At 37.5% G+C, this 25,722-nt stretch overlaps 1 protein-coding gene across 5 annotated transcripts in view; it reads left to right on the top strand.

The window, feature by feature from the left end:
• Positions 1-24,994, top strand: part of slc4a11 (solute carrier family 4 member 11) — a 176,548-nt gene extending 151,554 nt beyond the window's left edge. For 2 of the 5 annotated variants that reach the window (XM_074692077.1, XM_074692076.1), the window contains exons 15-21: positions 4,094-4,322; positions 4,750-4,856; positions 7,198-7,363; positions 10,822-10,995; positions 13,999-14,194; positions 18,148-18,317; positions 21,294-24,994. In XM_074692077.1, coding sequence (XP_074548178.1) covers positions 4,094-4,322; positions 4,750-4,856; positions 7,198-7,363; positions 10,822-10,995; positions 13,999-14,194; positions 18,148-18,317; positions 21,294-21,360 — 1,109 coding nt within the window. In that variant the 3' untranslated portion in view covers positions 21,361-24,994. The remainder of the gene's footprint in view (positions 1-4,093; positions 4,323-4,749; positions 4,857-7,197; positions 7,364-10,821; positions 10,996-13,998; positions 14,195-18,147; positions 18,318-21,293) is intronic. The other 3 variants (XM_074692075.1, XM_074692073.1, XM_074692074.1) reach the window with 2 other exon arrangements.
• Positions 24,995-25,722: the final 728 nt, after the last annotated feature.

Below are 25,722 nucleotides of genomic sequence, written 5' to 3'. Positions count from 1 at the left end.
GTGGCATGTCAAGCTTTATTTTACGCAACATGTTAGCTAAATGCTAGGCTAAATTAACCACGTTCTACAATTAACAAGACACTAAGCTACATGCTTAGTGTTGACACCAGGCTTTATTAACAGATGGGATGAATTAGTTGAACAAAATGTTTACGCATGATTTTATTTAGTGTCAGTGCCTTTAATCACCAATACCCTCAGTAAGAAACAATCTTTATTTCAATAACATTTTCAAAAGCTCTAATGAGCCACTGTAAAGGAGTCAAAAAGCCGCAGGATGCAGACCCCATCATAATGTTAGCCTACATCATATGAAAGTAGGAAAGTTGAACTTCAGAGCAGTGCTTCCTCAGCCTCTTTGTATCAGGATAATATCAACCATGTCAAACGTCTCTGAGAGCGCCGTGCAGCTGTGACACAGCGTGCACACAGCTCGCTCTGCAGCCTCTTTCAACACAACCAGGGGAAAGTTATGCAGCACACAAAGTTGTACAGGAGGCTGGGTGCACCTTTAAAATGTATTCATCGATGTTACTGGAAGCATTGTGGAGGTAGAACCAGGCAGGCTAATGTTATGGTAATGGCCTATGAGCTTGGAGCGTAGTTTTACAAATGGTTTCTGAAAATTGAACTACAGCGCCGGCAATATCCAAAACAGGAAAACATCCCATTCCAAAGAAATGACTCCCTGCTATTGTTGCTGTATTTGGGGAAATTAAATTGTGTCAAATATTTATGATGTTCTAAGCGGAGGGGCTGTTAGAGGCCGGGGCTTTAAAACACGGCTGCGGGCCGCTCCTCAGATCGGGATTGATTAATTTGGTACATGAACTCAGTCACCCAAGACGTCAGCTGACACCACAACATCTGAGCTGACGTGTTTTTATTTTGTCGTCCCAAATGAGAGGTAAAAGGCTGTGTGTGATTTCTGGACGGACAAAAACACATCTCAGGGGTTTGACCTCTGAAGGAGGACTCCTCTTATTAGATTAGTTATTTTTTGGGTCTTGTTTCCCTTCATGGGTGATTTTGAGGGAATTAAACTGTTAGCTGTGACTGGAAAATCATACTTCTTCAAAGAGTTTAAGAACAGCAGATAACGTCCACAGAAAAACAATTCTGGGAAAAATCATTTGACATTTTTCTCTACTAAACAGACTAATTGATCATTTTGGAAGATTTGATTTAAAGAGTCAGTTTTAGGTTTGAGTAGCAAAGACAGATATGGGTTGAAAAGTAGATAAAGTTAATTCCAGTGATGATAATTTCTAATTAAAGACATCTTTATCACCAGCTGCAGCTTTAACACCGATGTGACACTTGTATCAAATGCATTTCAATATAAAAGTGTTATTGCTATTGCAACTTTCCATGCACCTGTGGCTAACCTCAAGTTTTACAGCCCTGGGAAGAAAACTAAATCTACAAAAAGACTAATCTGGAAGAAAATACAGATTTTAATTCTGTTTGGTGTATTCATTTAACTGCCAACATGGCGGCTCAATATACATCCTTGATGTATGGCAAGAAATTAAAAAACAAAAAAATAAATTCATAAAAGTTGAGCAAAATTATCAACTCGTGATCAAATTCAAATATTATTAAAAAAATTAGAAAGTTTCGCAAATTTCTGTAATTCTATTTTTTATTTTATTTATTTAATTTTTTTGCAATTTTTTGAAATTGCAATTTTTGTTGAATTTTATGTGACCTTTAAAATTTGCATTTATTTTTTCTAAATCAGAAAGCCAATGAAATTGTTTGACAATTTGACATTTTTGCTGTTTTTCAAAAATTTTAAATAGTTATAATTAATGCAATTTTTTGTAATTCTAATTTTTCTTTTACTTTTATGATTTTTTTTCTGTATTTATACATTTTTGTAATATTGCAATTAATTGGGAATTATTTGAATTTTCTAATTGAAAAAAGCAAATTTTTTTCATTTTTTAATTTGAAAATAACAATTAATGCAAATTTTTGCCATTTCAGCCAATTTTTTTTTGTCATTGTATTACAAATAAAAAACTGAAATATATAAATTTATAATATTTTCATAAATTAAATAAAAAAACTTTTTTAGATCATTATTAACTAATTTTTAACCATGTATAGAACTTTATCCTTTTATCCACTTAATTGTGAAGATAAAGTGAATTTTATGACTCTGGAAAACTGCTCCTATTGAAGTAAAGGTTGCAGACCCCTGGATCAGACACTTTAAGACAGATTAAAGTGGATCAGAGCCAACACTAAGATAATTTATTTACTTAACCCCATCAAGATAACTTTTAACATCTTCAGTATTAACTGAGTGTGAGCCAAAGCTCAAAAGCTGTAAGCAAAAAAAAAAAGTGCTGTGTACCTCCAGTTTTTTATGACCCAGTTGATCAGGTTTTAGCTGAGGTCTATTTCACTTTTATGATGTTATATCTCCTTCAGCTGTGCCTGTAGGCTTTACAGTCCTTGTCCAACATCTGTTAATCTTACTTTTTATCTGGAGTCTCTCTTTTACTGGTTTTCTCCTCAGCATGGGGGACGGGGACTGTTTTAAGGCTGTATTTGTTGACATTTGGAAGATTTGCTGCTCTGACCAGTATTAGTCCATCAATCAGCTTGTTTTATTCAACATTTCCTCCTCAAGTTAATTTTTGATTAAAAAAAATCAAAACAAAAGCTGTATCATGTTCCAGTCAACTTCATTTACCTTTAGAGTCGCCACCATTTGACCGTCTCATGTAATGAGTTCACAGTACTTTTATATCTGTTTCACTTTCAGAGTCTAATTTTATTATTTTATTAGATTTGATTTAATTTATTTAGATTTCTATTAGATTTGATTTAATTTATTTAGATTTTTATTAATCATTTTATTTATTATTCAATCTTTATTATTTTATTATTGTTTTGCAGTTTCGTTGTATTTGTTGCAATGACAAATAAAGTTCTATTTCATTCAGATTCAGGTTGTATGGGGACAAAGCAGGGCTTCAACCTTCACAAAAACATTACTCTATACACATTCACTGCCCTTGTGGTGATACAAACATGCTAATGTGAGAAAAACTGTTTAAAATACAGATTTAGTGACTTCAACTTTCTGTGTCTGCCTTATTGGAAACACTGACTCCACCTGGTCTCACTGACTTTAAAACAGAGAATATAAAAAACAGAGTGTTTGTTAAGGAAGAAATTAAATTCAGTCCAAAATTGTTGTTTTTTTAAAACGAGACTTTAAAAATCTCAAATTTAACTGTAAAAATGTTAACAATGGTATTAATGGGGGTTCTCTTGCTTTTGGAGCCAGCCTCAAGTGGACACTCTAGGAACTACAGTTTTTGTTTTTTCCTCGGTTTTATGTCATTGCACTGGAGATTGATACTTGGCTAAAAAGTCTTATTACATGGGGACAAAAATATGACAGCTAGTAATAAATGAATGTTTAAAAACGTACATGCTAACATTAAAAACTGTTATTGTGTTGAAAATTTCACATTATTTTATTTATTTATTTCATTTATTTATTTATTTATTTTATTTTATTTTATTTATTTAATTTAATCAATTATGATTTTTTTTTAATTAATAAGTTTATTAATTTATTCTCATACACTGTAAAATATGGCGTGCAATGACATAAAATGTAAGCGTTAATTATTTATTTATTCATTTGTTTTTTTTTTTATGTATGAGTTTTTGCATTTATTTATTTATTCAAGGACATATCTGATTATTTATACATTTATTTCCCCAATGGGATAAATCCAATCTAATCTTTACCAAAGTGCTGCACAGCAAAGATTATTCAAGAACATCAAATAAATACAAGAAAAACACATAGAAACAAATGAGGTCCATAAAGATTCAAGACACAATTTAAAATTTGGTCACTTTTAATTTCTAACTATAACCGCTAAATTGAGTTTTGTTTGTATTTATTAACAAGTCCTGTAAGGAGCATATGGACCCAAACTGAGGTGTTAGAGTCACCTGAATCCACAGGTGTGAACCCGTAGTCAGGGTAGGATTTCAAACATGGTGAAGAGATTTAAGGGAACTTTGGTTTAACTGATCTTTGTGTTTCTGATTTCAGTCTTTCACATGTACTACCATTCCCCGACGCTGGCCAACAGTAGCGTGGAGGAGTTTCCTCAAAGTGGAGACCTGCTCGGAGGAAACCGGACGGAGACGGTGGCTCGGTTGGCAGTCAGCGCCCTCCCTGAAACCCTCATCCAGTGCACTCGAGAAAGGCCCGTTCTCTGCCTCCTTCTGATGCTCGGGACCTTGTGGATGGGCTACACCCTCTACCAGTTTAAAAGGAGGTACGAGCAGCACTGCAGCACTTTCAGATAAATCACTGGAGGAGCTCGTGTTTGGATGGGAGTACTCCTGGCTGGATGCAGACTGCTGAGCGGGGCCTTGACTCTATAGATTGTGAGGAATGGCAGAGCCTGCAGGAACTCTAAAGGCAGGCTTTCACAAAGCTCCCTGTTTCTGTCCAAGCCTCTGCTGCAGCCTGTTATTCAATAAGCATTAATATTCTACTTCTGATTGCTCCCAGTAATCAAATCAACCTCAAAGCCAGATTCAATTGTGTAAGCAGAAGGCAGACCAAGGTACTTAAGCAGTGTCAGGATTGCAGCCATTGTCCTTGTCTTGTCCACAGTAATTGTATTCCTCTATTATATGTCTCTCTCCACTCAATCCCTCTTCCTCCCTGTCTGTCTCTCTGTCTGTCTGTCTCTACAGTCCGTTCCTGCACGCCAAAGTGAGGGAGGTGCTGTCGGACTGCGCCCTGCCGATCTCCGTGCTCCTGTTCTCCTTCATCGGCTCCTACCTTTTCAGCGACATTGAGCGTCAGTACAAATTGTTGCTTCAGTCTCTCGAGTGCTCAGTGTTTTTCCTTCCCTAATGAAACGTTTCAGTCCAACCATGACGTGCACAAGATCCTCAACTGAGCAGACTCAGTGTCTCTTTTAAAATCTGGCACACTGGCTGTGTTCACTCCAGTGTTCTGTCGGAATGTGCTGCCTTGTCAGATTTAGCTGTCAATGCTTTTTCTGATGGACCCGTTTATCAATTTTTGCTGCTATATGAAATTTTGTTACCGCTTCTTTTTCCTATAGCTTCATTTTCTTCTATTTTTGATCAAAATTGTAGGTGGAGCATTTTTTGATAGTTCAGTTGCCCCCCCATCAAATAATGCTCCTAGTGCTCAATACGTTAATGAACTATGAATATTCACCTCAATACCAGTGTGTCATTAATGCTAGCTAGTTTTGATGTGTTTTTATCTATACTTTAGGACAGAAGAATATTGTGATAATTCAATTGCACCCATCAAAATATGCTCCCAGCATTCAAAGGGAACCTGAAACTATGGTTGCATGCTTAGAACCACAAAGTAGCAATTTTCAGTGGGTATCAGAAATTGACAGAACACCAGTTGAACCTCAAAACTGTTGACTCCTGGTCTGGATCTGCTCATTACATTGATTGGTTGTTGTAGTTGAGATAAATACTGTCTGATTTGGACACGCTTTGGTTTATTTTAAAAGTTGACTTGGATTTGGGAAATTTTTGAAAGAGAGGTCCACAAAGTCACTACATCCATAAAAACAGCACATCAATAAATGTAAGTTTTATTTATGTATAATAATATTTAATATATAATATTAAATCAATATTATATAATGAATAAAATTATTTAAAATTTAATAATAAATAAATGTATAAAAAACAAATGTATAAATAATATAAAATAATTATATTAATTAATTAAATAAATAATTTAATATTTTTATTTTAATAAATGAGTTAATTAAATAATATAAAATGATAATAATAATAATTATTATTATTGTTGTTGTTGTTGTTGTTAAATAATATCATATTCAATATTTTTTATATTTGTTTATTTACTAAATACATGCATTTAAAACAAAAGTACCATGGATTCACTGTGATGGGTGTGAGTGAGATAAAGGACCATCCTAAAAACACCAACAGCTGATGGAAAGACCAATCTCTGGTATCTGTTAGATGTCGACCTCCTAACGTCAGTGAACCTCCACCATGTTTGCAGAAGTCTAAACTCTGCCTGCAGGGGGTGCTGATGGCTTTTGCCTTACGACTTCCTGTTCCACTCAATCTGCTTTGTGCAAATTGATGCATCACAGCTTCGGCATCTGTCAGAAAAATACGACCCTTGTGTATCTGATCCGTAGAGCTCCTACCTCCCAGAGCTGAGACGCAGCCATGACGGAGCAGGACCAGAACAACAGACACATCTGTTTTTTTGGGAGTTTTTTTTTTTTACTTCAAATAAGAAAATTATCCCATCCTCTGGTTCTCTGCCTGTTTTGTTTTTTGATTCATAATTGAATATCAGTTGAAGGAATAATACATGGATTCATGTGGCTAAATAAAACTGGTCAGGTGTCGTATTAACCTATGAAAATAATCAGACAAGGCAAACAGATGTAGACCTGTGAGTTTGTGGATACAGGTGTTTGATTCTGCTGAAAGCTTCAAGTTATAGCCCGTTAACATCAAACACAGCATGTCAGATATATTCTACTTCACACAAAGTCTTCACCATCTTTCAGCTCCTGAATCAACACACACTGCAAACAAAACACTTTGGATGTCTGAGTTTTTGTTCTCTGTTGTCAGGCTTCCTTTTAAATCTCCGGCTACTTGTGCCAAGGCTGCAGCTGTTCTGCAGGGGGTCGACTCAGAAACACAGATACCAGAGCCAAAACCCTCCAGTGAATTCAAATTTAAGTGCCCAGCCAATTTTCTGTTCTTCTACCTCCCGGGACAATAAGTCATAAGATAATAGACCCATTATTGTATTGTCATTCCTTCCTAAATTTAACCAAACGCACTTAATTCAGCAGCGTTAGGAGGGGGAGAGTCTTAAATGAGATATCAGCAATCCAGCCGCTCTCAGAGCAAACTGTTGGCGTCAAACGAGGCTCATCACAACATTTTGAAAGGAATCTGCCTTATATTGGAGTTTAATGTCCTGTAATGGTTTTCCTATAACTGTTAAACCCACAGGGGGCCCAGTTTCTGGAAGCTTTGCCTGAAATCTGTTAACTATGATCTCTGATTCCTCTCTGTGACATAACTGCTTCATCGATTCATTTCGTGAGCTCCGGGCTCATCTTTCCCTCCTTTTTCTTGGAACAGTCCCTGTGTTTAAAGTTCACGACCGGCCCATCTTCAACGTGGCCCCGTTTGAGCGTCTGTCTGCGATGAACGTCCTCAGCGCCATGGGCCTCGGCTTCCTCCTGGCCCTCCTCATCTTCATCGACCAGAATATCGTCGTCTCGCTGACCAACGCTCCAGAGAACAGGTAGAGCAGAGAGTTTCACACACCCACCACCTCATCTTACTCCTCCTGTCTACATGACTAAAGCTAACGGGAAAAAAAGAGAAAATATAACTGACTCATCTTTCTGCCTGGCTTCAACTCTTTCTATGACTCTTTAAAAAACCACCAAGGACCTTTGGGGATCCACTCATCCCACTTTTAGATCTGCTGAAACCAGATATTTGCCGGTCTGATAGGGAGGGAAGAGGAGCCGAGCCAGAAACTTGACATCTGAGTCAAACTGTCAGAGTAGGAGAGCTCTGAAGAAGCCTCAGAGCCAGAACACCTCGCTGAGCTTTTACCCTGCTCCGATAAATTTGCATGGGACAGGCCAATACGGCGCCATCAGCCATTTTCCAGTCCCAGAGCGAAGATCTATAATGACAGGAATCCAACTCTTTTCAGCTCATCTGCATTTTCTGGACAGATATTAAATGGATCTAAATGTTGCTGCAGGGCAAAACAACAGCTGCTTCAGAAAAAGTGAAATTAATCAAGAGTTTGGATCCATCCTGCACCATTTTAGCATCTTTATCCTGCTTTTATTTTATCTGTTAGAGCAGAGTCAGGTTATCCTTTCCTTTTGTTTCTTATCAGATTGACCCATGGACTGTAGAGGTGTCCTGATTTGATGCTAATATCAGTTATCGGCCTCATATCAGGAAAAAAACGAGTATTTGCTCATTTCGGCCTGCATCTAAAAGTTCAGATTAGCAGTCCATTCCAGACTCCGCTCCAGCTTTTCTTTCCAGCAGTGACTGGATCCATGTGCAGAGCTCACATGATCACAACAACAGCGTGTGCTAAGATGCTAACAAAGTAGCAAGGAGCAGGAGTGATGTCAGCCGTGTGGCAGTATTTTCTGTTAGAGTCTGAATTTTTCTTTTTTTTTTGGTATTTTTTTCAAGTGAGTAATTTTACTCCTACTTGAGTACAAATTACACCATGTAATCTACTTCACTGCTTTTAAAATAATAAGTCCCCTCTGAGTAAACCCACCATCTGAATCAGTATTCAAAGCTTCCCATCTGCATATTGTAGCCAATAAGGTTGTCCGATTGCGACCGCCCCATTGACGTAAGGAAAAGAAAACTCCACTGGTGTCTGGAGTTAATATACAAACACAACGGAGTTGAAACTCAACAAGTGTCAAGAGTTTCTAAAGGAGACGTCACAGAGTAATGTCCCCATGAAGACAGCTATTGACAGCTAAATTAGGGCCCTGACAGAGCGAGAGTATAAACACTTTCTATTATGTTGAAGAATCTTAGAATCACACAAATATGACACAAAAATGGAGAGAAAAAAATCCTCCCCTAAGGATGATATTCCTGACAATTGTGGAACAGAGAGTGAAACTTTTTGTTGCTCCTGGTTCAAAGCCACCGCTGTTTACAGTCTGATTATCAGGAATAAGGATGGTGTCAAAGTGTCAGCTCAACCTGTACGCAGATATCTGTTCAGACCAGGGGTCTACAACCTCTACTTTCATGGGAGGGATCTGCTCACCTGGTTTAAAGTCATTCCAGAGCCACAAAACCTGTTTTATCTAAACAATCAAGACAATAAAGTGTACAAAATTCTATGCATAGTTAAAATATAGTGAGTAATTATCTAATCAAGAAGTTTTTATAATTGATAAAGTTGTTCATGTGATGTCTGAATTTTTTACGTTTCAAAAATTTGCAAAAAACAAACAAAACAGAAACGTTTAATTAAGAAACATGCAAAAAATATTTTCTTTTGAAATTTCAAAGATTTGCAAAAATAAAATAAAAAATTTGCAAGAATTTGGAAACGTTTGTGTATTTGAAAAAATTGCACAAATATCAAAAAAAGAAAAAAAAATTCAAGACTGCAAAAGTTTCCAAATATTTGGAAACTTCAAAATTTTCAAAGTTTTCAAATTTGTGATTTAAAAAAATTGGAAAAACCTAACCCTTTTAATACGCCAATTTTATTATTATCATATTGTTTTTTTTAATTTCTGAAATCTGCCAAAATTGTTTGAATTTTTTGGAATTTTAAAAACTTGCTAATATTTAAAAAAAAATCACAAAAACTCCACAAAACAACTGGAATAGCTTTACACTGAGTGTTGGCTGGATAACAGTTTGTGTGGGTGGCACAGGAGGACAAGATACTATGTTGCTTAATAAAAAAATAATAATAATAAAATTAAAAATAATCTGTTAACTTTGCTCGAAATTTTTTCAATTTCAAAAATTGTATTAGATTATTACATTTTAAATATTTGGGAAATGTTTGCCCTACACTGGATTGCATCTTGCCCCCCCTATGCTCCCCCACATGAACTGTTATCCAGTGAACGCTCACTGTAAAGCTGTGTTGGTCTGTGGTACTAATGCTACTAATGTTTCTCAGACCACAAATAGGATCCAGAACACTTCTAATACCAGAATCTGGTGGTGTGCCTGGTGATCCTGCTGCTGGTACAGCTTCTTTCCAAGCTGCCGGTCAAGTGAGCAAATTCAGAAAGATTATTTCAGGCTATATGTGACAAAAAAATGTACAGCTAAAAAGTTATTCCCCACACCTCTAGGGTCTGAAACACATGACAACAGATGCTTCTTAGACTCTAAGCAGGAAGAATTATCATTAATATGAAAGTTTTAACTCACAGTAACATTAAAACATCCATCCATCATCTGACCCCTTTAATCACAGGTTTGATTTCAAGTAAGACCCATGTGCAAAAATTACCCAGAATACCCTTTAAATATCTCAAATTCACAGTCAAACTCAGGGTAACACCCATTGAACCATGGATGATAATCTGTGAGATTAATGTGTCGATTACAGAGCTGTAGACTCACACCTGCTCTCACACTGCCTGTTGATTGTTCTTAAAGTGAACCTCTACCTTAGGTCATATTCACACACACACACACACAAACACACACACACACACCATCCCTGTCCTCCCTGCAAACCCGTCTGCAGAGGCCAAGGAGCAGCACAGCAGTGATCCCTCACTAACACGAGCAGGGAAAATGTTTGCTGGCTGGCCGGTGTAAAGGTCGCGGTCATCCTTTTTCTGTAACGTTACTGTAATGTCACGCTAGGATTATGATGTCATCATGGCTGACATATGGCTTCATGCTTCAGATTGAGAACATGAAGGATTGCACGAACACGCAGGGGAATTTTAGTGGAGCTGAACAAGTTGGAAAAGTGAAAGACGAGCGAGTTTGTTCAGTGTGTGTTGAAGGGCAGAGCTAACCCTAGGAGCATGGTGCCCTTTGTGCCTGTGTGTGTGTGTGTGTATGAGTGTGTGTGGCTGCTGTTGCGTGCGAGCTCACCTCTAACTACAACTGCATGCAGATTGTCCCTCTCCATCTGTGTGTGTGTGTTGTGTGTTTGATGCTGTACTGAGTTGTCGTCGTGCTGCAGAGCGTAACGGTTGTGTTGCTCCGCAGGTTGCTGAAGGGCACGGCGTATCACTGGGACCTGATGCTCTCCGGGCTCATTAACATACTGATGTCGGTGCTGGGGTTGCCCTGGATGCATGCAGCCTTCCCCCACTCCACCCTCCATGTGCGCCAGCTGGCTTTTGTGGAGCAGCGCGTGGAGGGGGGCCACCTCTATGAGACGTGAGTTCCCCGCCTTCTCATCGCCGGTGCTAATCAGACGCTCAATTAAAGGTCGTCTTCAGAGCATGCGGCGACTGTAATTTCATGTTGCAGGCTACTGTATCCCGTGCTTTCCTGATTGCATGATTACTATGTAATTAAGCATTTCTCTCTGAGAGGTAAGAGTTTTTAAAAGATGAGAGGATGAGGTTCATCATTCCTCCCACATAGATTCTCGCTAAAGCTATAGTTAGCATGTTTTTTCTCTGGTAATCAAGAGTGTTAAGTAGGGCAGGGGGTACAATCATCCATAAGTGAGAGGAAATCTGATTAGAGACACCCAAGGTAGGAAAACATGTAATTTATCGGGCTGGATATTTCATTTATAATCTCTCAGAGTACGGAGGAGTCCAGGATCACAACCTTTCTGATGTGTTTCTAATGTGTTAAAGAAGGAGTGGGCTCCTGTGAGCAGCGCAGGAGGAAACTCCAAACAGAGCTTCAGATGAAACAAAGATTAAAAAGGATCTGCAGGTTCAGAAGAGAGAGACCAACATGATCATGAGAAAATAAGAGCTAATTATGATTAATTAATCACAGAAAACTGATGCTGTGTTGTAAAATTAACTAATTTTATCGCAGTTTATCGCAGCACTCCAGACAACACGACAAACACTGAGCCGCTCGGTCTGGTGGCTGGAAAATCAAAGTGAAGTAAAAAAAAGTCTGATTAAAACCGGGATGAGAGCGTTGTTGTGCAGTTGTACCCTGTGGTATCACCTCAGCAGTGTTTGGAAAATTACGATATAAAAGTTCTTATAGTTACTCATTACTTTTACCTCATTACTTTTAAAAAAGTAACTGAATTAGTAACTGAATGACTGCTTCATTAATGTAATTAGTTACTAGGGAAAGTGATTATGTGTTAATTTTTTTTAAAAAAACTTAATTTTTTCTAAGTAATTACCTCTAAACAAGGAGGTTATGTTTTGGGGAAAGTTTGTCCGTCAGTTTGTCTGTGAACAACATAACTCAAAAACGAACAAATAGATCTTGATGACATTTTCAGGAAATCTTCACAATAGGATAAGGAAGAAGTGATTAAATTTTGGATCTGATCTGGATCACCGTCTGGATCCAGGATATTTTTGAAGGATTCCTTATCACTGTGAGATAGGACTGTTTTCACCATATGTGTATATAACTCCACCATTAATGGTTGGATTGCTTTGCAAAACAACACAAGACAAGGTCACCATAATTTCTGACTAATGTAAAAGTACGATCCAGATCCTGGCAATATTCTGGATACTAAGATCTGGAATATGAAATATGTACTGGGTCTTCATAATTTTCAACACTGTCAGGAAACAAATTATCGTACAAACCTGCAGCTAACACCAAATGGTAGCAGACAGTCTGCTGAAAGGGAGTATAACATTAAAGTAGGACATCAAGTGTTGGTGACAATCATAATATGCTTGGTGGAGGTCTGTGCTCTCTGAGGGCTTTTCTAGTTCAGCTTGACTACGCTGTGACTCCCAACTCTGGACCTCAGTACTCAACGTGTAGCAGCCATAAACTGAGGCCATGTCCAAACGTAGCCGGGTATCTGGGAAACCACATATATTTTTTATACGTTTACGCCTGTCATCCACACGAAACCGCAGCTTTACACCACTTAAACCAATGTTTTCTGAAAACTGCGGCCAGAGTGAAGATTTTGGAAAATTCTGGTTTCATGCAGACGCTGGTAAACAGAGTTTTTGGTTCTCAAACGTCACAGCTGAACGACGGGGGCTCATTCTGACTGGATGGCACGGGCTTTATGTAAAAAAAAAAATCACTGCCCACTATAGGTTTGGCATGCGTCGAGCCGCACTCACCGGTGGATTTACTCGCTGCATGTGGACAAAAGTATTTTTAAAAACATATGAGGGGGGGATATTCATTTTTTGAAAATACTTGTCCCTGAATATGATAGCGGCGAGCACTAGCACCAAAGCTTGTCCGAAAACAACTCACGCTTAAGTTTACAAAAAGTCCTCAAAGACTTGAATTCATGGGTTGAGCCTGGTGAACATTACCTGTTCAAAATCAAGTAACATCCCTGAAACTGCACTTTACATTTAAAGCAGCATACAATTGAAAAGAAACAGAATTTAATTGTTTAAGGTTACTTTTATGTCGTTTCGTTGATTCACTCGGCTGACAAAATTCATTTAAACTGAAAATGTTGATCTTGTGTCTCATATTGAAATGCAATATAGCGATTAAATAATTTTGATTAATCGCGATTAAATGGTTGCGATTAATTTCTTTCAAAGTAATTTTTTGTGCCTTTATGCCTTCAGACAGCGCAGGGCAGTGGATAGAGCAGAGAGTGATGTGTGAAAGACGCCACAGTCTGGGTTCAAACCCGGGCCACCTTCATGGAGCCCGATCTAGACCATTTGGCGACTTGTGCTCCAGATCAGATTTTTCAATCGAGTCCTACCACAAGAAGTTGTTGATTAACCTGCTTTAAGAGACACTTTCCTCACACCTGAAGCCAAAACACGTAGACTCACCCCTGCCCATCAGGTGCACGGATATCAAATTTGTAAGACCAGCAGTAAGAGTTTTAACAGTTAGATGAACCAAGCTTTAAATCAAACATCAGTTCATCGTATATAAGTCGCACAAGTCTGAGGAAATGAATGACATGAAGGAAGATTTAAGCCTTGAGGGGATGTTTTCAGGATGTTTTCATCATGTGGGACTAAGATGAACTGAACCAAAGAATACCTCTAAAAACTTTCTACAGGACAGTTTGTTTACTCTCGTCTGATATTAAAAATGAATAAATATATTTTCTCCAAAACTGCAAATTTGCTCAGTTAAATTGATAATCTTTCAAATGGAAAATGTGCCGGGACACTGATAAGAAAATCCTGGAGGAAATGTTGTCTGCTGCATTGTGTGAAAGCACTGTGTGATTTCCACTAAGGTCGGTGTGTGTGTGTGTGTGTGTGTGCGCCTCAGTATCGTGCAGGTGAAGGAGACCCGGCTGACGTCTCTGACCGCCAACATCTTCATCGGCGTGTCGGTGCTGCTGCTGCCTCTCCCGCTGCAGTGGATCCCCAAACCGGTCCTGTACGGCCTTTTCCTCTACATCGCCCTCACCTCCATCGACGGGAACCAGATGTGCGACCGCATGGCTCTCCTCCTCAAGGAGCAGGTGAGGAATCAGATCAGTCAGATCTGCAGATCAAACAGTTGTCTGTGTGCCCGGCGCTGGAGGATCAGAGCCGAGTCCTGAATAATACACGCTAATACATCTCTGTATTTATTCTTTAACCACTCAGGAAAACAAATTGAATTTTATGACAAAGAAAAATCCACCAATGAATTAACATCAGTGTTGAAGTGCTGGGTGTGTTTTAATTTCCTTTAACTGAACACTTAAATAAGAAACAATGAATGAAAAACCTCCTGAATCTGATTCTGCCGTGTCTCCTCCTGTGTGTCCGATTTAACCTTCCTGCTGGATGTAAGACTTGCTTTTTCCTCTTAACTCTAACCTGTTACTCCACGCTCTGGTGCCCCCACATGGCAGAGAGAGGTAACTGCTGGAAAACATGTTGAATCCCTCTGTACATGTAAATAAATTCAATCCTTTTGGGGTTTTTTTAACCTCATATGGTTAAAAAACAAATTCAGAGCTTTGTAAATCACAAAGAAAAACAAAATGTTTGGAAATAAAAGGTGGAATAAGGAGGATGGTTGATGTATATGTTACATTTATTCATATGCAGGAAAAGGAGAGAAGAGGAAAACACTATGAATCATTAATGTTGGTATTAATAAGCCATGAAATGCTGCCATAGAGTCAAACAGAGGAAAACATAAAGGTCTCCCTATGTATGCATGAAGAAAATCTACGTTTATTTAAATCATTTAAAGCACAATGGAGCGCAGGCAGCTTTCTTTACTGGTTTTCTCTTATATTTAATAATTATTCCTTTATATCTGACAATGGACATTTGTAAAACGGGGCTGCCTGGTAATCCTCTGAAGCTGGAGAACAGCGCTTCAAACAGCAGCTGGTTATATAAAATGTTTTTAAAGCTCTCGCTCCACATTTAAAAAAAGAGTTGAGAAAAAAGTCAGTGATTCAGGGATTTACTTTCTGAGAGCAGATAGTGAAGACGTCCTACCTTACTGACAGATTTCGTTTATTTTAAGAAGTTGTTTTGGGTTTTTACTGCCTTCACTCAGAGGAGAGGTCAGTGGACGTAGCAGGAAACTGGGATGAAGGGTTTGATCCTGCCCTGCTGATTTCTAGGACTTCAGCTTCCTCAAACGACCTGTGAGGCAGATTTTTTCAGCCTTTTATTTTCATTTATCTTATTGCCAGGGCAGCTGAAGACAAACAGAAAATATGAGGAGAAGAAAGTGCAGCAAAAAACTGTGACAAGCAGTTTGTCTACGTCTGCAGCAATGAGAATAATAACCTCAGGCATGTAGACCATAAGATCAATTGGCACCCCCACAAAATACTTATAAACTAGAAAAAATGAAATCTTATTAAGTGTTTTTGTCTCATTCTAATTAGAATTGTCTTATTACAATTAATATGAGCCGCATTAAACTTATTAGCTCAGGAAGATGTCTTTTTTCAGGTTATTTAAAGACAAAAAATGAGGTCTGAATTGTTTGTAAAAAGTTTTAAAAAATCTGCCAATGGAAGAAGAGAAATTTGCTGGAAAATTTGCTTAAAAATAGAATAATGTCTTAATAAGAGTAACTTTTCTCTTGTTGCCATTTTTTTTTTTTTTTACTTTTTCAAACAATTCAGACCTCATTTTTGTCTTCAAACAACCTGAAATATGACATTTTTTCTGGACTGGTCAAGTGAGTGCAGCTCATATTAAGTAGTCAATGCATGAAATCACATGGGCCTGTACCAAAAGCTTTGAGGCCCGTTGAACCAGGTAGGGTCTGATTCTCCTGATGTTACAGAGGGCAGATCCACAAAATTGAGCAATCAAGGCCATGTGAACCTTAAAGGTCAGCTGCTCATCAATCAGGACACCATGAATTCTGGCAGAACATGTCTTATTTTAAGAAATTCAATGACGGAAATATGGTTTGGATCACTTGTACCTCGTAGAATAAATCTGACAACTGAACAAGAAAATTTTGCTAGAAAACTTGCTTGAAACTACAATAATATCTTAATATGAGAAACTTTTCTTTTGTTTCATTGGCATTTTTTTTTTGTTACTTGTTACAGCAATTCAGACCTCATTTCTTCTTTGAATTTCTTGATATGAGCCATTTTTTCAGACTTTTTTTAAAGTCTAAAAAGACATTTTCAACTGAAAATCAGACAACAACACTTACTAAGATTTCAGTTTTTTGCAGTAAAGTGTCTGCTCTAATGAAGATGACAACCTTAGGCATTAAAACCACAAGATCATCTAGTCCTCCTTGCCAAACGCTTCTAGTCATAGGTTGACTGATAAAGGCCTTTACTGAGTCATGTGCATGAGTTTAAGATGCTTTAATGAACTGGTTTCATTTTAACACTGCAAAAAACTGAAATCCTATCTACCTTCTTAATGTTTTTGTTTTGTCAGTAGAAAATGTCTTTTTAGACTTAATATGAGCCACATTCACCTGACCAGTCCAGAAAAATGTCTGATTTCAAGATATTTAAAGAAAAAATGAGGTCTAAATTGCTTAAAATAAGTCAAATAAATCTGTAAATGGAACAAAAGAAAAGTTACTTTTATTAAGACATTATTCTAGTTTCAAGCAAATTTTACAGGATTTTTTTCTTTTTCCTTTGTTCACTGTTTCTTAAAAACTGGTTAAATGCGATTTTTTTTTAAGTGCTTCTTAATTATTCTGAACTTCCACCAGAAATCTTTTACATTTTTTAAATTGAATTTATTTCATTTGCAGACATGATGTTCAAAATGAGTAATCAGTAAATACTCAGGAGTATTACATCAAGGGGGCGCTGTTGAGCCAGTACAGCTCATTCGGTGGAAGCAGTCCAATTAAGACACAACAGATGAACTTTGTCTTTGTCTACTAATAAAAAAATTTACATCAAGATTCAACCACTAAAGTCTGCCAGTAGAAGGGAGGCTAACAGTTTTCCCAACTAGCTAGACTAGCTTAGCTAGTAGCTAAGTAGCGAGGCTACTGTACTGCATGATTACTTGCCTACCTTCTACTTATGTGTTTTTAGTTTATAATTATACTAACCTGAACTGATGCAACAAGTAAAAAAAATCTGCCAATGGAACAAGAGAAAAGTCTCTTGTAAGCAATTTTTTCTTGTTTTTTTTTTTTGTTTTTATGAGCAAATCTGACCTCATTTTTCTCTTTAAACAACTTGAAATAAGATATGTTTTGGACTGGTCAGGTAAATGTGGCTCATATTAAGTCTAAAATGACATTTTCTACTGAAATTATTACAAAAACACTTGATAAGATTTCATTTTTTTGCAGTTTTACCCTTTATCACCTACAAAATTTTGCCAAGAATAAAAATAGACATCAAAACTCCTAAAATCTCAGATTTCTGACTGAAGTGGAATGACACGGTGCTCCTTTATCAGAGGAAGAAGCCTCATGACACACGATCTTTATTCTGTTTGATGAGACATTTCCAGACTCCAGCTGAGGGACGTGGGGATTTGTAGTCTTGTTTTTGCGTGCTCTAGATAAATCATGTTTCCTGAACGGTTGCAGGTGATTACTGAGATGGTGAAATTGTTATCAGTCCCTGTTGTTGGAAAGCTTCATACCTGACACCTGCTCAGCGTGTGGAGATAAGTCCTTTTTTTGCAGCAGCTCCACTTAGTCTGGGAAGACAGGTCTATTTTTACATCAGATCTTATCACCCGGGCGTAAAATAATATCAGCAGCTTCTCCTCACACAGGAGACTCCCTGGGTTATAAATACACTTATTGTGTTTTTATGAGACAGCAGCCGCTGAAGCCAAATGTTGTTTGTGATCTAAAACCTGCAGTGCAGCTCAGAGAGATGTGTAGGCTGTCCACTTCCCTGAGTCATCTCTGAGAGACCACAGGAGACCTGAGGACAGCCAGGAGAAGGAACCTGAGGGTAGATTGTATTTTAATCTGTCCTGATCCTGCTTTCACCTCCTGCAGACGTCTTACCCGCCTACCCACTACATCCGCAAAGTGCCCCAGAGAAAGATCCACTACTTCACCTTCCTGCAGATGATGCAGCTGCTGGTGCTGTGTACGTTTGGCATGTACCCGATACCGTACATGAAGATGATCTTCCCTCTGCTCATGATCCTGCTTATTCCAATCAGGTATGACGACGACGGCGCCGACAAATTAAGTCTCTGAAAATGAATTTCTCAAGTGCATTGAAGCAGGATGACACTCAGGTGACGAGTGCTGTGACCTGAATCTGCCTCCACATGAACACACGCCTCAGCCAAATGCAAAAACAGGGACGTACTCTGTTCAACCAAAGCCACATGTGTCTGTGTGGGTTACATCCCAAACAGTTCTGTTTCCCTTTATTACCAGTTTCAAGTCTTTGAAGAGGTTAATTGTGTTTTAGCTGGAAACATCTGGCTCTTCACTATGTTTAGATACCAATGATGTGTGCTGCAGCTCCTCTGCACAGACTCACTGAACACGTTCTTACAGCAGATGGATGTTTTACATTATATATGATATTTGTAGATTCACAGAATAATTTATCATGCACCCCGTAGTGCATCAAACTACCATCTTAAATAAGATATGATTGTTTGCATGTCAGATTTTAGGCTGATGGAATAAACTTAAAAACTCCGGTCTTTTTCAGGGTTACGCTACAGTTTCTACTTCTGTTTTTAACAATTTCACATCATTTTAAAGTTATTTTAAAGGCGTAAATGTTTTAAGTGTGAAAGAGTGTAGCCCCCCTCAGTGTCAACAGAAGTGATACCACAATACATTCTGTTACAGACCTGTATCAAAACATCATTTTCAAAACATTTTTTTTCAAAAAGCAGAAATATAAAACAGTATTAACATCTAATAGTTAAAGTAGTTCAAGTTTATTAGGAGCTGGTCCACATTTGCTCTCTTTTTGCTCTGTTTTGGTCTCCTCCACCTTCTTATGTAACATATATTTATCTGTAAAGGTAGGATCTGCAGGAACTTTTGTTACTTGTTAGCTTGAATGTTACACGACACTTAAACTGGGCTCCTGCTCCTTGGCTCAGTGCCAGCTGCAGCACACACCCACAGGTTCCGACCGTGATTTCATGAACCCACCACCACCTGTAGCATCATGTTTCTACATGTGACAGACTTAAGAGCTGTGCACCTGACCTAGCGTGTTAGCACAAGCTAATCAGAGTTATTTCACACATACCTGGTTAGCAAAAAAGCTAACTTGCGACGCTCTTTATTCCGCTTTCTACATTCCCCAAAGAGAGTGAAAGTTAAGCCAAGCTCCACCCTCATTTTGGAAAAAGCTTTATCTGTATGGCGTTTTGTTTCACTTTAGTTGCATAGCCACTCAGTGTAGCATCTTCCACTCGCTAATCAAGATGCAATGTCACTTGTGCAGTGAACACACTGTAATTAGCTGGTTTAACTACGCTTACTCTCCCACAGAAACATCCTGAAACAACCAAAACATCAACATACAGGCTGAGGAGGGGGTTCAAGGCAGACACTGACACTGACACACACATGTATAGAGGCCCATAGGAGACAATTTCTTTAAAAGTTGTTTTATCATTCAAGGAAAAATTCTGCAGACTCTACCTTTAAGTCTAATACTAAGCATGAATATAAAGACAACACAAGATGATGAGGCTAATGACATCAGAAATTATAAACTCAAAAAAGCCTGCAGCAATTCTTAATCAGGCACAACAGACAGTAACTGAGGTTTTCAAAAATGATTTGTATTGAAAATTAAAAAAGATAAAAAATAATTACATAAATATAACCCTCACAGTATTTTCTGTGGTTTCATTCTTTTCAAACCCAGTGTTTTGAACAAGAAAAACAAAAGTCACATCAATCACTTAAAAAAAAAAAAAATTTGCTTTTCTCTTAAAAACAGAGTTTTCCATCAGGCTAGAAAACAAAGTCTCTTTCAAATTCAAACTTTCAGCTCGCCATTTCCCCACGTCAGAAGGAAAACCCGAAACTCCGGCCAATTCTAAATTTAATCAACATCTGATGGCATCATCTCATTCGTCACAACTCAGCTTCATACTAAAAGTTCGGCTATCCACTGTGGTCATAATTTAAGCTCAGCTTTTAAAGTTTCACTGCAGAAGTTCAGCTTCTGAAATGATTCATACTTGTAAGAAACATCTGATGGCTGGAGTCAAGCACCTCAGGTAATGAAAAACACAGTCTTACATGGGCCTTAAACAAAATTTATCTTCTCCTAGGCCGTTAATGTTATCGGCTTGAAATTTGCTCTGATGACAGAGTGGGCCAAGCTTAACAAAAGCAGTGTAGGAATTTGTTGTTTCTCAAACGGTTTTCGAATGACAAGCCCTCAAAGTCGGTGAAGCCCAAAGAAGCGTTTACAGCTCCCCTATTAGAATGAATGGGAGAGAAGGGTTCAGCTCCACACAAGCTGCAGCATTTGGGCCTGTTAACAAAAAAGTAAAAGTGGTACAGCTTTAAAAATGACATGGATGGATTCCTGACTAAATTTACTACAAAAATATCTTATTTTTAGAGGGACTGGGTGAAAGTTTACACAGGGTCAAATAGACCTCAGACACAAGCTGGAGACAGAAGCTAACCTTATATCTGTCAGATAAACATACATCAACCCTAAAACATAGCATGTGACTAGATTAGAACGCTAAATTAAGTTAATTATTACAAAAATGTATAACAGCTTCAAGGTTTCGAAGCTTTACGTATCTTGTGTAAGTTTATTTACATAACTGAAGGAAGTTGTGGGTCTTGGCAGAAATCAACCTTGACGTTTTGTTTCCTTGTGGGACCTGATCCGGTTTTTCTCATTCATCCATCAAACTGCTGAGAAATACCACCTAACTTCCTGCTTCTACTCAGAGTTACTGCTTTACTTTAGTCTTAAATGAGTGAGGCCTGTATCTTTGACAAAGTTGCAATCACAGTCTCCAACATTCAGATCTTGTGGAGTTTGTCTTGTTGAAGTAGAGTCGATTGGCTCTTTTGTGCACAGATGTACGGAGCAGGAAGTGAAGAGCTCGTCCTGATAAAATCTGACAGGTTAATTGTGCTTTTGTCTGAACTTGTGGTCTAACAGCTCTGTTCTCTGTGTGCAGGAACAACGTGCTTCCTCATATCATTGAGGCCAAATACTTGGACATAATGGATGCCCAACACATGTAGCTACAGATGGAACCACATGCTCTGGAACCACAGAAACAGACGTGAAAGAATGAAAGAAAAAAGAAATGAGGAGTTAAAAAAAAGAAAAACATATTTTTCAATGCAAAACTGTACGGAAGCAAAAAAGGAAGAAGAGAAACCGACTGTTTAGATTTTTGTATGTGATAAGAACATTCTTACAGGTGAAGCACTGGAAACGAGGGAAGTCGGGTGAAGAGGAGAGACGAAGGGAAATGTTTTCGGGACATGGACAGACGGCACCTCTCCGAGGAAAAACCCAAAACAGGACCGCCCAGAACTCCCAGTTCCACCTCTGTTTGACCCTGTCAGATTGTTCAGTGCCATATACCTCCATGTTCTCCTCTCATACCTTTACATTTTATGCTAATATTTTACGGCAGTGTATTCTTCTGTGTGTTAAGCTATGGATAAGTGCTTAGAGTACTCACTCGTTCTGTGTAAGTAAGGAAAACGCTGCCAGTAGAGACGTAGAGAGGTGTGACAGCACAATGTAGGTATGAACAACATCAGTCTGACTCTCTGCACTCACATTGTGGTTTTACTCCATCACCCAGGTCAGTTTTACATACTTACACCGTGTTGATGAGTACTCAAATACTTCTCCAAGAGTCAATTTAGGAGTAAGAAGAGTGCGTTTAGGCTGCAGCAGAGAAAATCTTTTATATTTCTGTCATTGTGCAGTGTTGAAAGCGTTACATTCCTGCACCTTTTAGCTGTGATAGCTCCTTTTTCTATGAAGGACATTTGCATATTTACTTTCACAATCATTCCAATGAAAGTCTGTGTTCATACATGAGAGGAAAAAGTAAAGTGTGTGTGGTTTCAAAGAGTGTGTGTGTGTGTTTGTGTGTGTGTGTCATGGACACATTCCTGATCTGTCCTTCATCTAGCTTCCTGCCAGCTCCTCAGAAAACCTCATTTTTTAAGGTGGAACTAAGCTGAATAAAAGAATACATTCCACAGGTATATATACGAACTGTAATTACTTAGAACGACAGCACAAACCAAAACATCTAGTGAAATCTTTATCAAATTATAAATATATTAGAATATATTATGGCAATATATGAAAAGTATTTTAGGTTAAATTGAAATAGAATATTTATTTATCATGATGACAGTTTATCTTTAAGTGCAAAATGATTTTATGTGTTTATCCTGAACTGGAAAGAGACCTATGATCCTTTGTTTTCTTCTACAACCCAATTCTGAAACAGACGGGACAAGAGCTGGATAAAAACAGAGTTTGATGGTTTACAAAACGTTCAAATGACGAAATCGAGTCTCCTCAGTCTGTCTTCAACGGGTTCAAGTCCAGAAAAGTTGTTCTGGATCATGTTTACAGCGTTTCCTCTTTGCGTGGTTCAGCTTTAGCAACAAATTGCTCACAGGAAGTAGTTCCTGGATGGGATTTTGGACCAATGCGGTGACTTCCACTACAGAGTCATGTCTGTTTTTCTTTTACTGCAGATAAAACTCAAATCTTATCAAGTGTTTTTGTCTTGTTTTCAGTAGAAAGTGTCTTTTTGTACTCAATATGAGCCACATTCAACTGGTCAATCCAGAAAAAATCTCTTGTTTCAAGTTATTAAAAGATAAAAATGAGGTCTGAATTGCTTGTAACAGGTAAAAAACATCTACCAGTGGAACAAAACTTGCTGAAACTAGAATATTTTCTTAATAAAATTAACTTTTTTTTCTAGCTCCATTGGTAATTTTTTAACTTGTTACAAGCAATTTAGACCTCATTTTGTCTCAAAATAACTTGAAACAAGACATTTTTCGGGACTGGTCAAGTGACTGTGGCTCATATCAAGTCAAAAAAGACAGTTTTACTTAAATTAATGAAAAACACTTGATAAGATTTCATTTTTTTGCAGTGTCCCCACATTCTTTTTAATTTTACCCCGAGTAACATCATCCAGAAATTGCTGGACTTTTCACTCACAAAGTGATAAATCTCTATTTTTAATGCATTTTGCAATTTCTTCACTGAAGAATATTTGTCAGTTTTAACGTTGAACATGTTGTCCTTTCACCATCTTTATGGTTGAACTGGTTTGAAAACCATCAAACTCTGTTTTTAGCAGCATCCTGATGTTTCCCTTTTGGAATCGGAGTTGTACGTTCCACGTTTATTGATCGTTGTATTTTTGAGTGTGTTGTCTTACATTGGGCTTTGTTGCCGTGTTTACATATCAAAGTCCCCTCCAGCTCTACGTCAAAGACCAACACAGTTCTGGTGCGTTGCTGGGAAAACGAAAGCTGGGTAGAGGGTTAAGAAGTACCTAGAATAAGAAACCTGTGGGCTTTGGGGTTCGGCAAAAATGCATCCCTGTTTTAGTTTTACTTTGTGAACAAGTGTTCAGAGATGAGTTTTAGAATAATCCGGTCTTGTTTTCTATTTAGATGTTATGATTAGATCAATGCTTGCAGACGTTGTCATGTAATGATCCAGATGTCTGGAGATTATTGTTATCTACAGAACAAAAAGAGACAAAAAAATCACAGATTTCTAGACAATGGTTTGCTTAAAGCATGGCTCATCTGGGTTTTTGATACAATGTGATGCCAATGGTAATGTATCTTACAAAAAAAAGTAGCAAGTCAAGCAGTAACGTCTCAATAAACCGAATGCAATGCTCAATATTCAGCAATACTGTGTATAAAAACAGGACTTCACTGGGGAGATTCGGGTTTCCCAGGGATACAAAAAACAGACCAGCTCGATTTTCACACAGCAACTTCTCAGTTCATCCTTAGGCTACAGACACAGCTCCACTCTGATTCAGTTATCGCACACTTTAAGGGACAATAGGGTCTGTCTACCAGCCAGGCATTCCCAATGCTGGATTTGATCCCAGTTTTGTTGCTTTCCCAGTATCCAAATGGCAGCTCCCTCATGCAATCTTGTTTAACTTTTGTCTTTCAGATGTGAGGAAGATGTCCAATTTAAGCAGATGTCTCAGGCCGAGATAGCAAAGCGTGAAGGGAAAGCTCAGCGGTGTTTGCATAATCCTTGGACTGAGGCTTAAGACAGCACTAGTGACAGAACAGAGAGATTGTGAGGTATGAAGTAATATGTACAGTTTGCAATGCAAAGTTTAGTTTCTATCAACTCTCCATTATAATCCATGGAAAAGTATTAGTTTCTAACTTTGGACCTGGTACAGAGGTTGGACCATTCTTCTTCTTACGTGACAGTATTGTTGTTGTTCCTTGATATCTTCTCTGTACTGATGATTTTGGAATAGCAGCAAACTTCTCAGAGGACTTGACATTGGCTCAGAGTGAACCACATATTGCTCTGTTTGTGACACCTTGACTCCCCTCCTCCTAATTGGATTTGTTTGAAAATTGCGTACTGTGGTGTTTTGGTTTCTTTTTTTCTTTATTCTTTTCTTTTCCTGATTTCATATAGCCTACTTTTTCTAATCATGAATGTAAAGATGTGTGGATTTTTATATAGCATAATAATTTAGGTGTCAAACAGAATCTGTAATTTTGTCAAAAAGATCAGCTATATTTGTAAGCTGTAATATGTAAAAACGAGAAAAAAATGGTTATCAAACAGAATGTGTTGGTTTATTATAGTATATATATATACTGTACACTGAAAAAGAGAGACTATCTCAAGCTGTTTGCCAAATAAAAAGTAGTAGTGATGTAAAAACTTGTCTTTACTCGTCTTTATTTAGTTCAAGGGTCTTCAACCTGTTGCTCTTTGACTCCTTTGCAGTGGTGAAATAAAGAATTTTCATTTTTCTTACAGAGGGCATTGATGATTAAAGACATTGACACTTGAAAAAAAAAACATGCCTTAAAATTTTGCTGAACTAAATATTTGTCATATCCTGTTGCTAAACATTAGCAAACAACCAAAAATAAGTTAAGTAACATTATGACTATATTTTATTTGATTCAAGTTCTCTTTATTTTTTTTTAAATGTTCAAATTGTATGAAAGTTTATCTAAATAACACTGCAAAATTTTTAAAATTTTAAATTTTTTTTGCAATTTTTGAAGTTTCAAAATATTTTTTGAATTTTTGGGAAATTGTTGGAATTTTTTTTTCTTTTTTGAGATTTTAACTTTTTTTTTTTTTTAATTTTTGCCAGTTATTTTTTTTTATATTTGCAATTTTTAAACTATTTTTTTATTTTGCATATTTTTGAAATTGTGGGGTTTTTTAGGACCCTTGGGGGCATTAAAATATTCAGCCTAGACTGCTTTTTAAGAGAAAAGAGGAAAAAAAAAAACAATAATAACAACATCATGTGAGAGGAGTCCTATAAATACTTAAAAGAAATAATAAAATCAGTGAATACCATATTCATTTAA

Source organism: Halichoeres trimaculatus, unplaced genomic scaffold (assembly GCF_033239565.1).
Source record: "Halichoeres trimaculatus isolate MK-OKI-2021-1 unplaced genomic scaffold, fHalTri1.1 fHalTri1_scaffold_17, whole genome shotgun sequence".
Lineage (NCBI taxonomy): Eukaryota > Metazoa > Chordata > Actinopteri > Labriformes > Labridae > Halichoeres > Halichoeres trimaculatus.
Note: the sequence above shows the minus strand (reverse complement) of the source record. Positions and strands in the feature narration are given on the sequence as shown.